This window comes from Arabidopsis lyrata, assembly GCF_000004255.2.
Source record: "Arabidopsis lyrata subsp. lyrata unplaced genomic scaffold ARALYscaffold_6, whole genome shotgun sequence".
Lineage (NCBI taxonomy): Eukaryota > Viridiplantae > Streptophyta > Magnoliopsida > Brassicales > Brassicaceae > Arabidopsis > Arabidopsis lyrata.
Window position 1 is genome coordinate 6,210,868 of NW_003302550.1, and position 14,153 is coordinate 6,225,020.

Sequence of the window (14,153 nt, forward strand, 5' to 3'; positions counted from 1 at the left end):
ATTCTGAAATTTTATTATTAAGAATCATGATCCGTCAACAAGTAATGGTATTAATTAATTAATAGTAGTGTAGTATAGTAAGATTGTGATTACAATTTACAGTTGGGACCGTTTGGTCAGATCTAACTCCCATCTCCTTCTTCAATGCACCGTCCTTTTTTTAATCTTATTAAACTACAATGTCACATATCTTTTATAAACTCTGATAATGTATTTGTGGTTAAAAAAAAAAAAAAAGACTCTACGATATAATATCCCACCAAGCAAGCACCCAATTTAAAGCCACAAAATCAACCCTTTTTCAATTTTCTTCTATAAAATCATAGCTAGATGCAAATACAGATTTTGTTTGGTTTTCTTCAATAAAATAAAATGTAGATATATATATATATATATATATATATATAATTACAGAAAAAAAAAACCATTTACGAAAACGCTTCAGTATGAGTAAACGTACTAAGCTACTTAAAACAATGTTCTTTCGATTGGTCTGTTTAACTTTAACACATCTACGTAATATAATGATGTTGGAAAAAATATACTAAGCTACTAATCAGTAAGATTGTAAACTTATAAGCTATATATATCAAACAAAACATACAATGTAGAATATTTAAAGTTCTTATAAGCAGAAATTGAGTTATTAAAAAAGTTCATAATATTTTATGTAATTACTACTATAAGCTTTCTTAAACCATGTGAAAACCATCCCACCACACTTTACCAATAGCAGCAAGTAATAAAGTGAGGACTAACATTGGAGGCATACGTGGTAGAATATAATTGGAGGGATACGGTAATAACAATATGTGTTGCCACAGGGAATAATTGATACGAGCAACCAACTATGTGTATATATAGCTTATATGCAACATCCTAGGGTCCTCAACCAAAACTCCTCTCTCAGCACACTTCTTTTCATACCTCAAACAAAAAAAGATACCAAAACTAGTTTGAGGAGATTGAGAGGAGTGTTTGGTTCTTTGGATAACAATATCCTAAACAGAAAATGGCTAAGTCATGTGGAGCTATCTTCCTCCTGGCCCTCATTGTCCTCTTCATGCTTCAAACCATTGTAACATCTCTATTTATTTTTCTTCTTTCAATGTTTGAAAATATTGAATATATTTGATTTTTTTTTACTTCTTAACGAAAGATATGAGATAAATGTAGGTTCTCTAACTTCTATTACTGTAATTTTGTTTGAATATGTATTTGATTTATCTTTTTAATGAAATTAATTGTACTTGTTTCTCCTCTTTTTTTTTTGTTTGGTTTTTTTAGGTTATGGCCTCAAGTGGATCTAATGTGAATTGGAGCCAGGTAAGTTTTATTGTTGAAATCGACTAATAAATACCTTTTAAACTATATTTTATACGAAAGGTATTTACTTTTTTTTTGGTTAATTTTCAGAAACGTTATGGAACAGGAAGCCTGAAACGTTACCGTAAGTGTTTTCTTCACAACTATTCTAAAACAAAACTATTTTAAATTTACATTCGATGAAAAAAAAAAAAAAACAAATCGATGGATTAACTGAAGAAAGTTTACGTAACTAATTGAGTAAATAAATCTTTTATTATTTTTTATTTTCTGTTGCCAACCTTTTATTTTGTTATAAACAAAAAAAAATTAAGCATTTCAGTTGCATAAATTAAGTTGAAAGTGAAGTGTTAAGTGGACTGTTTGGTCAGATCCATAGACTCAAAATATTTTAGATATTGACGAAATTGCCCCTTAATATGGTCATAGAGTCAAAGCAACCCACTGTCTTGAGACCCACAAAAACAGTAAAAAATGTCATGACTTTCCACTAGATTTAGTTGTTTTTATAAGTGAAAAAACAAAAACTTTTGACTAGTATTTTGAACTTGTTTGTATATGAAATGACCAGAATGCCCATCGGAATGCGATAGGAGGTGTAAAAAGACACAGTACCACAAGGCTTGCATTACGTTCTGCAACAAATGCTGCAGAAAGTGTCTCTGTGTGCCTCCGGGTTACTATGGGAACAAACAAGTTTGCTCTTGCTACAACAACTGGAAAACTCAAGAGGGTGGACCAAAATGCCCTTGAAATAATCTCACTTATCGTTCCTCTTTTTTTTTAATAAAAATGTCAACTATAACTAAATCTCCTTTGATGAATGTTTTTCCTTAATGTTTTAATCTACTTTATTCGGAATGTTGTAATGTTATGTCACTCCTTTTGTTCTAAATCCTAAAAAAATGAGAGTGGCCTATGAATGATTTTTTCATGAATACTTGGTGTTTCTAAAGATATTTTCCCGGTTCGAAAATAGTAATACTATAAAGGTTTTTTTTTTTTTTTAACATCTTACTTTACTTTATTAAAATTGAAATAGAGATACATAGTTATTTCTTAGACATACACATATAATCAAGAAATGATTAACGTTTAAGAAGAAAATACAATCGAACAAGTGAATTAAACGCCGCTTTCTTTCATAAGCCTTACACGCTAATAGATTATCAAATCTATTATCTTCCTTATTCGTCTTCTTCCTTAATCCGACATGATCATCTTGTTTGGCTATCGTCTTTTTGACGAAACTCCAATAAACTTTAAAACGATCATTGGTTGCGATCCATCTGTTACATCGCTTCCCATTAAAACATCTCCAACAATAAGAGATGACATCTTTCTTGGTTATAGCTTGTGCCCATAATTGTTGAAATGGTGAGTACCATCTTCTGAATCTCGTTCCATGTAGACATCCCCAAAGGCCCGCGTCGAAATTAACGATTGTTGAGCGTTCATATTCCTTGATCAATAATGATATCCAAGGCAAAAATTTGCCGAGGTATACTCGTAACATCAAAGACAACATGATCTCTCTCCACCATATCCTTAGACACTGCCTCGAACTGTTGCTATGAACCGGTGTATGCATGAAACACCTCTCTAATTCGCCTTCACTGTCAATCCCAATAAAGTATTGGGAATGTCGGTCATCATGGAGAGTTGATAAACTCTTCACAGAGATCACATGCTTCATTGATTTCCATGGTGGTTTCCATGGCGGTTGTTTCCACAATAATGCAGTCAAAATTTCATCATGAAACTGGACCGATAAATCACAGCCGTTTGAAAATGAATCAAACGGAGAGTAGCCGCCGGAGACCGTCGGAAGAAAACCATCGATAATTGTGATCATCCACACATAATCAATCGGAAGAACATTCAAGTCTCCTTTAGGGAAATTGAGAGAAATCATCGCCTGATCCGTTGAAAGAGAGGCGTCGCCAAAGACATCGCGGGCAAAGGAAAACGAACCATTACCAGCGGATGAAAAAGTTTCAAATTGAAAGAGAGAGCAACTGAAAAGCCAAATTATTGTTCCGCTCACCAATCCCCAAACTGAATCACCATCAGCAATTACAAGCGAAAATTCGCCAGATTTTGATGAGCCATTGAGAATCAGAAAATGAGTAAGAACCATAACCGTCGCGACGAGAAGACATACTTGAGATAAAGAACGGTTACGGTGGATTGAGACAAGGAACAAAGAGAGAAGAGTAAAAGAAACTCCAAAAATTATCATCATCACTGAATTCACAGGCAAAATATTTGAAGCAATTGAATCTCCCTCGGACTCATCGAAAGCAAGACAAATCGCTTTTTCAGTCGCCAGAGAGAGAATCCGTTTTTTCAATATAGTAATACTATAAAGGTTAAGGCAAACTAAATAATGCAATTTAAAAAATTCCTGCAAAAGGTATGCATACGTAGAAAAGAGTGATGTTGGGTCTCTCGGCCCAATATTAAAAAGCCCATTATTTTTCCAAGCTTTGGACAAAATCACGTGTTCTAGACTTCTAGTCTACGCGATTGCTTTTTGCCGCAATCTTCTTTCATGTGACAAGACTTGGGCTTTGGGTAGAAGGAAATAAATTACGAAAATGATATTTTACAATCGGTGCATTGATATGAAGTATGAACCACAAACTTATAAACGTTTTTCCATCCGACGTATCAATAAATACTCTTAATATTGCCTTATATATTGATAATAATCGACAAGAAATGTGAGGTTTGGAGTACAACTATAGTTATAAGCATTGACAACAAACCCAATTTGGCTTTCTTTGTTAGAAATCTCACATGCATTTTGAATGGTGATCTTGAAGAAGATATGTACATGCTATTTTTTAAAAGCACAACATGGGGAATTGACATGCAATGAGTAATCTTCTTTTCTAAAGAACTCATTTTGTAACCTTGAAAAGTTTTTGGTTCCGAATGAAATCGTGTGGAACAAATGTGGAAAAACCGCGGTGCAGTTTCTGTAGTAACGAATATATATATATATATACACACAGAGATATATGTGGACATTTTCATAATCGTTGGAACTACTCAGCACCGTGTAGAACATGCTTTAAAACTAGCGTCAAGAGATATTGATTTACGTCAGATCAAGGCATTCAAACTTATCTACTCTTAGGTCTGGCGATTCACTTGTCAACTATTTTTCACAAACGACAACAAAAATATGTGACGACGATTCAAGTGCTCCAGTCTCGTCCAACAGATTATTGACATGATATACTACTTCTTTGGAGTTTGCAATCTCTCTCTATCTGAGTTAAATGCCCGGCCCTATCATTATTTTTACAACTCTACATTAAAATCTATAACCACACAATCGCAATTTATGATAGATTTAGTATAACTGTATTGATGGTTATAATTTTTTTCTATATACAAAATTGCACTTAAATTTCGATTTGTTTCTAAAAACCACATCTACGAATATTTAATTGGTCAATAATCATGATATAGAATTCCACTGCCACGCTAATGTCGTGTATATCATTGTGCATAATTGCATAAACATCGGCCCTAGTAATTATATTAACACTATATATATTGCGTTTTGAGGTTTTCTCTTTTCTATACTTCCAACTTCTCTCTATCTATCTCCTTCGTCTCTCGATCTCTCCGTCTCTCTCTTTGTCTCTTCGACATCGAAAGAGCAGGGTCAAAGACTAAACAATTATGAGCGAGGAGAAAGATTACATGTCGGAGCCATTTATCGTTAAGAAGATTGATGATGAAGAAGCATCGCTTGATGATTATAATTCACAGGGCAATTCTTCTTTCTCCAAGACTTGTTTCCATGGCATTAACGCTTTATCAGGTTTAATTTCCTCTTCTTCTTCTTTTTTTTTTCTTTCTTTCATTTTTCGTGATTGATTTTTTCTTTCACCACTTCCTTCTTCTTATCTCCAAACTCTTAGCTTGTCCACATATATGTATTAGATATATTTTCATAATAATCTAGAAAAAACTACATTTAGTTTTATTGTACTTAATTTCTAGATGCATGTTTTTAACTCAAGCTTTTGACTTTATCTTGTATCTAGATTGGTGTGTATTTCAATCCTATATTTTTTTCTTTACCTCCTAGTTAATTTTGCCTCAGTTTTATTGGTTATTTATTTTTTCTGTTTATAATTAATCAGAACCAAGTTAAAAGTTAAAACCAGTTCTACTTAAACTCGAATTGGTTTCTTCGTCTCGATTCAGTTTCATAGTCTTTGATAAACCATAGAGCTAAATAACCAAATCATTTTAACTGAATTTTAACACTATAGTATAAACAATTCGGCAAAGTTTCCGATGACTGTTGTTATTATTTACTCGCTAAATGTGGTAATGGCCTAATAGTGGGTTTATCAAACTGGCCACTATCGTTGTACTTAATTGTTTATATACCAAACTAGATACTTAGTTTATACTAAAAAAACTAGTTATATATTGGAAACACGTCTGACCAAAAATGACCATATTATTATATAAAAATGACCATATATATACGAACAAAAAAGGTCCATATAATTAAATAGAAAGAAACCAACAATTCCAATTATCTTTCAGATATAGATACAACGTGGCTCTGAACACACCTTAACACATTAACAACACGTCTTCCCTTTTCAATTTGTGTTCTTCTTCTTCTACTACAAGACTACAAACTACTTTAGTCGAATCAAATCATATCTTGATAACGATCTAGCTAGACCACGATTATTCTTTGCGTTTGTGTTTCCAATTAAAAATAGCGTTTGTGTTTTCATATATATTTAAAAGAACGTTTGTAAATAATTAACACAAAAAAGACCGTTAGTATATATGCGTTTTAAACAAACATTCTTGTAATCAACTTCTTATTTAATTCTTAGGTGTGGGTATATTATCGGTTCCTTATGCTTTAGCATCCGGAGGATGGCTAAGTTTGATCATACTTTTCACCCTAGCTATCACAACTTTCTACTCTGCCATTCTCATTAAGAGATGTATGGAAATGGATCCACTTCTTAGATCTTACCCGGACATTGGCTACAAAGCCTTTGGAAACACAGGACGTGTCGTCGTCTCCATCTTCATGAACCTCGAGCTTTACCTAGTCGCCACTAGTTTCTTGATCTTAGAAGGTGACAACCTTAACAACCTCTTCTCAAACGTTGGAGTCAACTTCATGGGGCTTGAATTCCAAGGCAAGCAAATGTTCATCGTCCTTGTAGCTCTCATTATTCTTCCCTCGGTTTGGTTAGACAATATGAGGATTCTTTCTTATGTTTCCGCGAGTGGTGTCTTTGCTTCCGGGTTGATTCTTGCTTCTATCTTTTCGGTTGGAGCTTTTGAAGGAGTAGGGTTCAAGAACAATGACTCAGAGGTCTTTCGTCTTAATGGAGTTGCTACTTCCGTGAGCTTATACGCGTTTTGTTATTGCGCTCATCCGGTTTTCCCAACTCTAGACACTTCTATGAAGAACAAACGCCAATTCTCAAACGTAAGTTTTTTACATAACTGTTCATTAGGTTATTCAGGACCAAAACTCAAACTTTGCATGTTCTTTTTTTAACATTTTCAGGTTATGATTATATGTTTCACAATATGCACATTCATATATGCATCAGTGGCGATATTGGGGTACTTAATGTATGGATCATATGTTGAATCACAGATCACACTGAATCTTCCTACTGATAAGCTTAGTTCAAAAGTGGCGATATGGACTACATTGGTCAACCCAATAGCTAAGTTTGCTCTCATGGTTACACCAATTATTGACGCAATGAGAAGCCGGTTTTCTCGATTTTTGCCTAATAAAAGAGCTTCCGGGTTTTTACTTAGTACGATGTTGGTTACTAGCAATGTGATTGTGGCATTGCTTCTTCCATTTTTCGGTGATCTTATGAGTCTTGTCGGAGCATTCTTGAGCGCTTCCGCATCGGTTATATTGCCATGTTTGTGTTACTTAAAGATTTCCGGGAAATATCAAAGACTCGGATTCGAAACACTGGTGCTCATCGGAATCATTCTAACCGGTATCGTGGTTGTGATAACGGGAACTTACCAAGCGATCAAGGACATTTTTGGCCGATTTTGAAATCCCAATAGGTGAAGTCTTGCTTATAGAATATTTGTTTAGGAATATATTTGTACCATCAATACCATAATATTTTTTATTTAATTTAATTTGTTGTGACTTTATTTAATTCAAAGTTAGGAAATCTGAAATGATATATGTTTCAAGAAATAAGCTTTTTGGAGTTATGTAATAATTCGGAATGAGAAAAATGTAAATATATACGTTAAAATTAAGACATGATCTGATCTAGGTGTTGGTATTAAACACTAATCAAGTCTTTGATTCGAACTCTATCATCGGTATTTAATGGTTGATCAGTATACTCAGACAGAATTGCTCGGAACTCGTCTCCCGTTAAGGTTTCTTTCTCCAACAAAACATCAACAAGCTTGTCTATGGCTTCTCTGTTATTTCTCACGTGCTTCTTTGCAATCTCGTAAGCGTCACCGATTATTTTCTTCACGCAAGCATCAATTTCTTCCGCGAGTTTTTCGGACATGGAGTTCCTCGCTAACATACGTAGAACTACGTCGTTTTGCTTAACCGCTGGGTCGGTTAATGCCCACGGACCAATCTCGGACATACCAAACATCGTCACCATCTGAACCAAGAGAAGAATTAAAAAAATCCACGGGTTATATCCGGTTAATTAAAATTTGGTTTTAATTACTGTACCTGTCTTGCTATCTCAGTGACTTGCTGGAGATCGCCGGCGGCGCCAGTGGTTATCTCCGGTTCTCCAAAAATTACATCTTCAGCGGCTCTGCCTCCGAGTCCGCCGACGATTCTAGCGAACAATTGCTGTTTAGACACCAAAGTCGGATCTTCTCCCGGCAAAAACCACGTGAGACCACGTGCTTGACCTCTAGGAACCAACGTAACTTTCTGAACCGGATCGTGACCCTCCGTCAAAGTCCTAACCGAAACATAACCGGCTCATTTCAATTTAAACTGAACCGGATAAAAGATATTGAAATTGAACCGGGACTTACGCACAAATTGCGTGTCCTACTTCATGATACGCTACAATCGCTTTGCTTTTACCGTCGACCATCTTCGTCCCTTCCATTCCGGCGACAATTCGATCGATAGAGTCGTCAATCTCTGTAAGGGTAATCTTGTCTTTTCCTCTTCTTCCGGCTAGAATCGCAGCTTCGTTCATAAGATTCGCCAAGTCAGCTCCACTGAAACCTGGAGTTCTCATGGCAATCACGCTCAAAGACACATCTTTGTCGAGTTTCTTGCTTTTGCTGTGAACTTTTAATATCTCCTCTCTTCCTCTTATATCCGGTAAACCAACGGAAACCTGTTTAAGAGTTAAAAACAAAATTTAAATTATACCAAACCGGGCAAGTTTAATCACTAGTTGGTTCGATTTGTGTTCGGTTTATAGGTTAACCAACATACCTGCCTATCGAATCTTCCTGGTCGGAGCAAAGCAGAGTCGAGAATCTCCGGCCGGTTCGTTGCAGCGATTACAATCACTCCAGTATTCCCCGTAAACCCGTCCATTTCGGTTAAAATCTGGTTTAGCGTCTGCTCACGTTCGTCGTTTCCTCCTCCTATACCGGTTCCCCTCATTCTCCCAACAGCATCAATCTCATCAATGAACACTATACAAGGTGAATTAGCCTTTGCCCTGTTGAACAAGTCTCTAACCCTAGATGCTCCTACACCAACAAACATCTCTATGAACTCCGAGCCGGACAAAGAGAAAAACGGAACACCGGCTTCTCCGGCTATAGCCTTGGCCAAGAGAGTTTTTCCAGTTCCCGGCGGTCCAGTCAACAAGACGCCTTTTGGGATTTTAGCCCCCAAAGCTGAGAATTTCTCTGGGGTTTTCAAGAATTCAACGATCTCTTCGAAGTCTTGCTTGGCTTCGTCTACTCCTGCTACATCGTCGAACGTTATCCCTGTGTTAGGCTCCATCTGAAACTTAGCTTTGCTTCTGTTACAAGAAAACATAGTTGTAAAACATCAATCTTGGGTTGATATTCAAAATTGATCATGAATGCTTTTACCTTCCAAGACCAAAAGGCAAGTTGGGTCCACCAGGGGTTTTTCTTGAAGAAGATGTTAAAAGCAGAGAGCCAAGTAAGATTAAAGGAAACCCTAAATTCCCCAAGAAGTTGAGCAAGAAAGCTCCCCAATTCACATCCATGGGATGAGCAGCGAAATCGACGTTCTTCTCCTTCATCTCCCTCACCAGATCAACCGGTAAACCGGGAAGGTTAACCCTAACCCTCTGGATCTTTCCTAATGCTGGAATAGAGATCTCTGCGATCGCAACGGTTCCGTTCTCGATCAAGTCAACTTTCTTCACTTCATTCTCTTTCAGATGCTGCAGGAATCTCGAGTACGACATTCTATTGGAAGTGGCTTCGATGGGAGCTTCTGGTTCAGCTTTTGCGGGGTGAGCAAGAACAGTTCCTAGAGATGACGTAAATCCCAAGGCAGTCAAACTCAGTAAATTTCTCTTAGTGAGTTTGTGGTGTAAAGTTTGGGTTTTAAGACTAGGTTTATGTGTGTGACTGGATTTGGATAAAGGAGCCGGTTTTTGAAATTCTTGGGACTTCTTATTACAGGTTGGGATGTTGGAGAGAGGGAGAGACAAAGCTGATGATGATGATGCCATTTTCATCAAAGCCAAGGTATTAGTTCTTCTTCGAGATTATGCGTCAAAGGCTATTAATTTCTTAGAATAAGATTTGGTGTTGTAGTGTTTTATTCGGTGGGTGTGTTCAAGATTGTTATATAAACAAAAAAAAGGTGATGATGACTCATGACTAAAACAAAGAGGAGGTTTCTAGTTTCTTTTGTCTTTCTCTGGAATATATAACTGTCTTCTTGAATGATCCAGAGATTGTACTGTGGAACAAAAAATCTATAACATAAACACATGTACTGTATATAGATAAATTGGATGTGAGATTGACATAATCATAGACCTTGAACAAATCTCAACCTTTGATTTTTTCCACTCCTTTCAGATTACTTTTTCAACTAAAATTTAACCATACACTTGGAAGCATAAAAGGCAAATAGAGTTTCATAATAATCTCTGTGGCCCCATTGCTCCTTAGACTCGAGCCTGGTCCTTGGAAAAAACTGTCTACGGGGGTTACTATGTAACCGGTCCTCACTAGACATAACAATTCAATAAATTTTTGTTTTTAACAGTTCAGTATCTTATTTTTTTTTGATCAAACTCAAATAGTTCAGTATCATGACTTCTTTATTAGTTGTGAATTTAATATACATGATGACACAAACATTGGACAATATTTCAAAACCATCAAGTAAAGATCCCAAAAGTTTCTAACATTTATGATAAAACTCCCAACCAGATCATAAACCAGAAACACATAAACGCCAGAATCCAGAGCATATACAAGGGTTTGGATCACTACCATAAGACCATGAGAGCCAGAAAACAGAATCAAGAAACCAAAGAACACATTTAAGAATTTTTTTTTAAAAAATAATTTATTCTTCACTGTTAACCATTTTCTCTTGTAATATCCTTGTAAAGCTTTTATTTAAACACATGGAGATTTAACATAGTATTAGTTTCTGTAAGAAGTTCTTGTGAAAATAACTAAACCAAAAAGAAAAAAAGGTTGTTTATAAGCTAATCAAAGTAATCATCATCATCATCATAACCTGTAATGATTCCATCTTTACCTCAAAAAGATTAAACCTTTTCTCATCACTTCTTGACCTTCCTTTGTTGCAGTTGCTGCTTCTTAGGTCCAGGAACCTCTAATCTCCCAACAGAACACCCACATTTCGCCCGAAACACCAGCACGGCTCTCCCATTCGGTGGAGCCATCTTCTTCAACTCCGCCTCTAACTCACGGTGATGGTCACGAGGCAACTCAAACAAACCCTTCTTGCTAACACTCTTGCCACTATTAGAGCTCTTAACACAATCCTCAGTCTCTAACTGAATATCAAACTCAGCATTAGCTTTCCTAAGCCCTTTGCAATTCGGTTTCCCACATCGATGACGACTACACAAGAGTATAACAATCATCCAAGCCGATAACGCAGTACACGAGATACTCAAAGCTATCAAACCGTACACAATTGGATCAGGGTTACGCAAAATCTCTTCTTTGACTAAACAAGAGAGCTCTGAGAAGATTTCAACAGATTTGACAGTGATGAATTTGATGTAAGGGAAGATCAAGAACCCGGAAGATGTGATCACAGCGATTAAGATCAAAACATCTATTGCAGCTGATCTAGATCCGTCGCAGCAGACTTGGAAATGTGAAGAACAGCTTGACGACGATGATGATGACTTTCTGTTGCTGCTGCTTCTTGATTGCTTTGAATGATGATGAAAATCTGCTGATTGAGCCATGACTGGAGATTGGTCTACGACGGAGATTGAGTTCTGGAAATATACCATCTCAGAGAAAGTCGAATCCTTTTTTTTGAGGAAACAGATCTTTAATCAGACTCCAATTGAAGTAGCCCTAGAATCAATCATTCACCCATATCGATCAAACAAACACTAAAAAGATCAAAACTTTATAAATCAGATCGACTTTAAGAGGAATTTGGAATGAACCTGTTTGGATTGAGAACAACTGGGTTCAATCTGATCGAAATCAATTGAACCCGAAACGGGAAATGAAAATTTCGAAATCAGATCAATCCATCAAATGAAAAATCTTCAAACTTGTCAACTTCCCAATTCAAATCTAATCGAAGCTGAATCGAGAGATGTGGAGAAGTCGGAAACGTAAGCGAGGGTTGAAACAAGATGAACAAGGAAGAAATCTGGAGTTTGGGGAATTGTATATGTAAAAGGAAAAATTAGATCGTGTTCGTCAACATGATGATGATGATTTGATTATGAAGCTGTTTTTTTTTTTATCTTTTACGGTCCAAATTCGATGATCTCGTGTCGTGTAAGAAGGAAGAGAGGAAGTCACACGCGTTTAGATTATGTTATGAGCCGATCGAGTTTTTAATGGTTCGTGCATAGGTGTATGTATGTATCTCCATGACTCTACTAAAGTACATTTTAAAAAATAAATTATTTACGTTAATATTTTTAGATACTTTGTTGTATCTCCATGACTCACTAGACTTCTCTTTCTCTAGGCTTCATCTAATTATTATTTTATTTTAGTTTTGGCTCTTTTCTGACAAAGTATTATTATTACTAGTAAAAAGCCACAAGAAAAAGCCCAAACTTCTGAATAAAGCCCAAGTCCAATTTTTGCATCTAGTATTTAGCTAACTAACACCTAGAGTCCTAGTTCTGTGAGGAGCGGACCAAACCAAGTTTAACGTAGTCGGGAAAGAAAAATATTCACAGTTTTTGTTCGTTTGCACTGATCATCCGTTCGGAGCCGGTCCTAATTACTGGACTACAAGAGCACAGCATCATTTTTGGCAGCTCAAACTAGAAAAGTAAAAAAATGTCAAAATGAGGTTTGAGTCATAGACCATTTGGGTCACATATAGTGATGTTATTATGGGTTTACCCACCCCATTTAACTTCAAACCCATATAAACCCATTTATATTTGAACCCCATTTAACCCTGCCCATTTAATAATTCTTGGTCAACCAATAGAATTGCTGCCGTGTTTGAGATATTAGCCCCAAAAGTTTGATACATTCTTAAGATTTGCAAGTCTTTAAGTTTCTTTTGTTTGGACTTAAAGTTGACCTCCGTTTTCATTTGCTTATCTTGGCGAGGCACTGATTTTCATAAAAACTCACACAATCACATGCGTTTAACATTATTTAGGCTTAACTTCATATTACTAACATAAATTATTGATTCATTTGTCTTGTTATGTGTTAAAATGTAAATGGACGGCTATAATAGTAAGATGGCAACATGATATTCTATTAAAGTAAGTCAAACCTTGTCCCCAATTAAAAATTAACACGGTAATCCACAGTTTTTCTGAATTTAAAAAAGTTCCCTAAAAATGTATACACTTTTTTTTTTTTTTTTAATAAAGTGGTTTTCCAGTCTAACCCCAAAAATATACTCCCTCTGTTCCATTTTGTTTGTAGTTTTAGACTTTTTTTTTTTTGTTCCAATTTGTTTGTTTTTCTCAAATACCTATGCAAAATTTTACTTATTCCAACAATTTATATTTTCTCAGTAATTAATTTAAATCTGAAAATAATTAATAAATTTTGGTGAAAGAGTCCAAAAGTCCAAGTATAACAATCGAGACTATTTTAGTGAGTATTTATCTTCTCTTTTTTGTTGTTTTTAAGTAAAAACAAGTTTTTTTAATTATCTAATTAATGATTTTTAACCAAAATTAAGTTTCTTTAATAAGCGTGCTTTTAGTTAAAACTACAAACAATATGGGACAGAGGGAGTATCGATTTTCATAATCCAAAGTCCCTACTTGCCAAGCTCGTCGACCGTGGACGATAGCCTAATTATAAATGGAGAAAGTCTTGCTTTTTTAGAAAATCTGGTAGATTCATGAAATTATATCTGCTGAAATCTTTGAGGTTTTTGACTATTCTTTCCCGCTGAAATCTTTGACAATTATATTTACCAAAAAAAAGTGATACTCTTTGCCTCTTTCGTAGTGGCAGACATGAGAAGCTCGACTCCAGTTCATACATCACGTGGACTCATTGGAGTTACACGTGCGAGTTTGCTTCTCAATAATCAACTGGCAATTTAAACCACAATTAAGTTTGATTACTAGTTCTTAATAGGAGTATAACTCAATTATACTCCCTATAGATGA

The 14,153-nt window shown here is 35.6% G+C and overlaps 5 protein-coding genes across 5 annotated transcripts; 2 read left to right on the forward strand and 3 right to left on the reverse strand.

Annotated features, from left to right (window-relative positions):
* Positions 1-804: 804 nt before the first annotated feature.
* Positions 805-2,266, forward strand: LOC9309784 (gibberellin-regulated protein 4). Its single transcript, XM_021023106.1, has 4 exons — positions 805-1,078; positions 1,288-1,326; positions 1,417-1,450; positions 1,898-2,266. The coding sequence occupies exons 1-4, from the start codon at positions 1,013-1,015 to the stop codon at positions 2,077-2,079; spliced, it is 321 nt and encodes a 106-aa protein (XP_020878765.1). The 5' UTR covers positions 805-1,012; the 3' UTR covers positions 2,080-2,266.
* Positions 2,267-2,319: 53 nt separating this feature from the next.
* On the reverse strand, positions 2,320-3,690 carry LOC110227724. Its single transcript, XM_021023105.1, has one exon. The coding sequence runs from the start codon at positions 3,569-3,571 to the stop codon at positions 2,354-2,356; it is 1,218 nt and encodes a 405-aa protein (XP_020878764.1). The 5' UTR covers positions 3,572-3,690; the 3' UTR covers positions 2,320-2,353.
* Positions 3,691-4,647: 957 nt separating this feature from the next.
* LOC9307724 (vacuolar amino acid transporter 1) lies at positions 4,648-7,525 on the forward strand. Its single transcript, XM_002871609.2, has 3 exons — positions 4,648-5,167; positions 6,213-6,823; positions 6,905-7,525. The coding sequence occupies exons 1-3, from the start codon at positions 5,026-5,028 to the stop codon at positions 7,421-7,423; spliced, it is 1,272 nt and encodes a 423-aa protein (XP_002871655.1). The 5' UTR covers positions 4,648-5,025; the 3' UTR covers positions 7,424-7,525.
* Positions 7,526-7,605: 80 nt separating this feature from the next.
* Positions 7,606-10,165, reverse strand: LOC9307725 (ATP-dependent zinc metalloprotease FTSH 6, chloroplastic). The gene is made up of 5 exons (XM_002873670.2): positions 9,427-10,165; positions 8,813-9,353; positions 8,398-8,711; positions 8,081-8,321; positions 7,606-8,006 (listed from the first exon to the last, which is right to left on the reverse strand). Exons 1-5 carry the CDS (start codon positions 10,044-10,046, stop codon positions 7,665-7,667), a joined length of 2,058 nt encoding a protein of 685 aa, XP_002873716.1. The 5' UTR covers positions 10,047-10,165; the 3' UTR covers positions 7,606-7,664.
* A 522-nt stretch (positions 10,166-10,687) lies between these two features.
* LOC9309785 (uncharacterized protein At5g19025) lies at positions 10,688-12,379 on the reverse strand. Its single transcript, XM_021021949.1, has 2 exons — positions 11,985-12,379; positions 10,688-11,889 (listed from the first exon to the last, which is right to left on the reverse strand). Exon 2 carries the CDS (start codon positions 11,820-11,822, stop codon positions 11,115-11,117), a length of 708 nt encoding a protein of 235 aa, XP_020877608.1. The 5' UTR covers positions 11,823-11,889; positions 11,985-12,379; the 3' UTR covers positions 10,688-11,114.
* Between the last annotated feature and the right edge of the window lie 1,774 nt (positions 12,380-14,153).

What these genes read in the sequence shown, in the direction of transcription:
- LOC110227724 (XM_021023105.1), bottom strand. Translation starts at nt 3,571, where the DNA reads ATGATGATAATTTTTGGAGTTTCTTTTACTCTTCTCTCTTTGTTCCTT.
- LOC9307724 (XM_002871609.2), top strand. Translation starts at nt 5,026, where the DNA reads ATGAGCGAGGAGAAAGATTACATGTCGGAGCCATTTATCGTTAAGAAG. An exon ending in TGGCATTAACGCTTTATCAG is followed by an intron (nt 5,168 to 6,212) that starts GTTTAATTTCCT and finishes TTTAATTCTTAG; the next exon opens with GTGTGGGTATATTATCGGTT. An exon ending in ACAAACGCCAATTCTCAAAC is followed by an intron (nt 6,824 to 6,904) that starts GTAAGTTTTTTA and finishes TAACATTTTCAG; the next exon opens with GTTATGATTATATGTTTCAC.
- LOC9309785 (XM_021021949.1), bottom strand. Translation starts at nt 11,822, where the DNA reads ATGGTATATTTCCAGAACTCAATCTCCGTCGTAGACCAATCTCCAGTC.
- LOC9307725 (XM_002873670.2), bottom strand. Translation starts at nt 10,046, where the DNA reads ATGAAAATGGCATCATCATCATCAGCTTTGTCTCTCCCTCTCTCCAAC. An exon ending in TTGCCTTTTGGTCTTGGAAG is followed by an intron (nt 9,354 to 9,426) that starts GTAAAAGCATTC and finishes TTCTTGTAACAG; the next exon opens with AAGCAAAGCTAAGTTTCAGA. An exon ending in TCACTGAGATAGCAAGACAG is followed by an intron (nt 8,007 to 8,080) that starts GTACAGTAATTA and finishes CTCTTGGTTCAG; the next exon opens with ATGGTGACGATGTTTGGTAT.
- LOC9309784 (XM_021023106.1), top strand. Translation starts at nt 1,013, where the DNA reads ATGGCTAAGTCATGTGGAGCTATCTTCCTCCTGGCCCTCATTGTCCTC. An exon ending in TCTTCATGCTTCAAACCATT is followed by an intron (nt 1,079 to 1,287) that starts GTAACATCTCTA and finishes TGGTTTTTTTAG; the next exon opens with GTTATGGCCTCAAGTGGATC. An exon ending in CTAATGTGAATTGGAGCCAG is followed by an intron (nt 1,327 to 1,416) that starts GTAAGTTTTATT and finishes GTTAATTTTCAG; the next exon opens with AAACGTTATGGAACAGGAAG.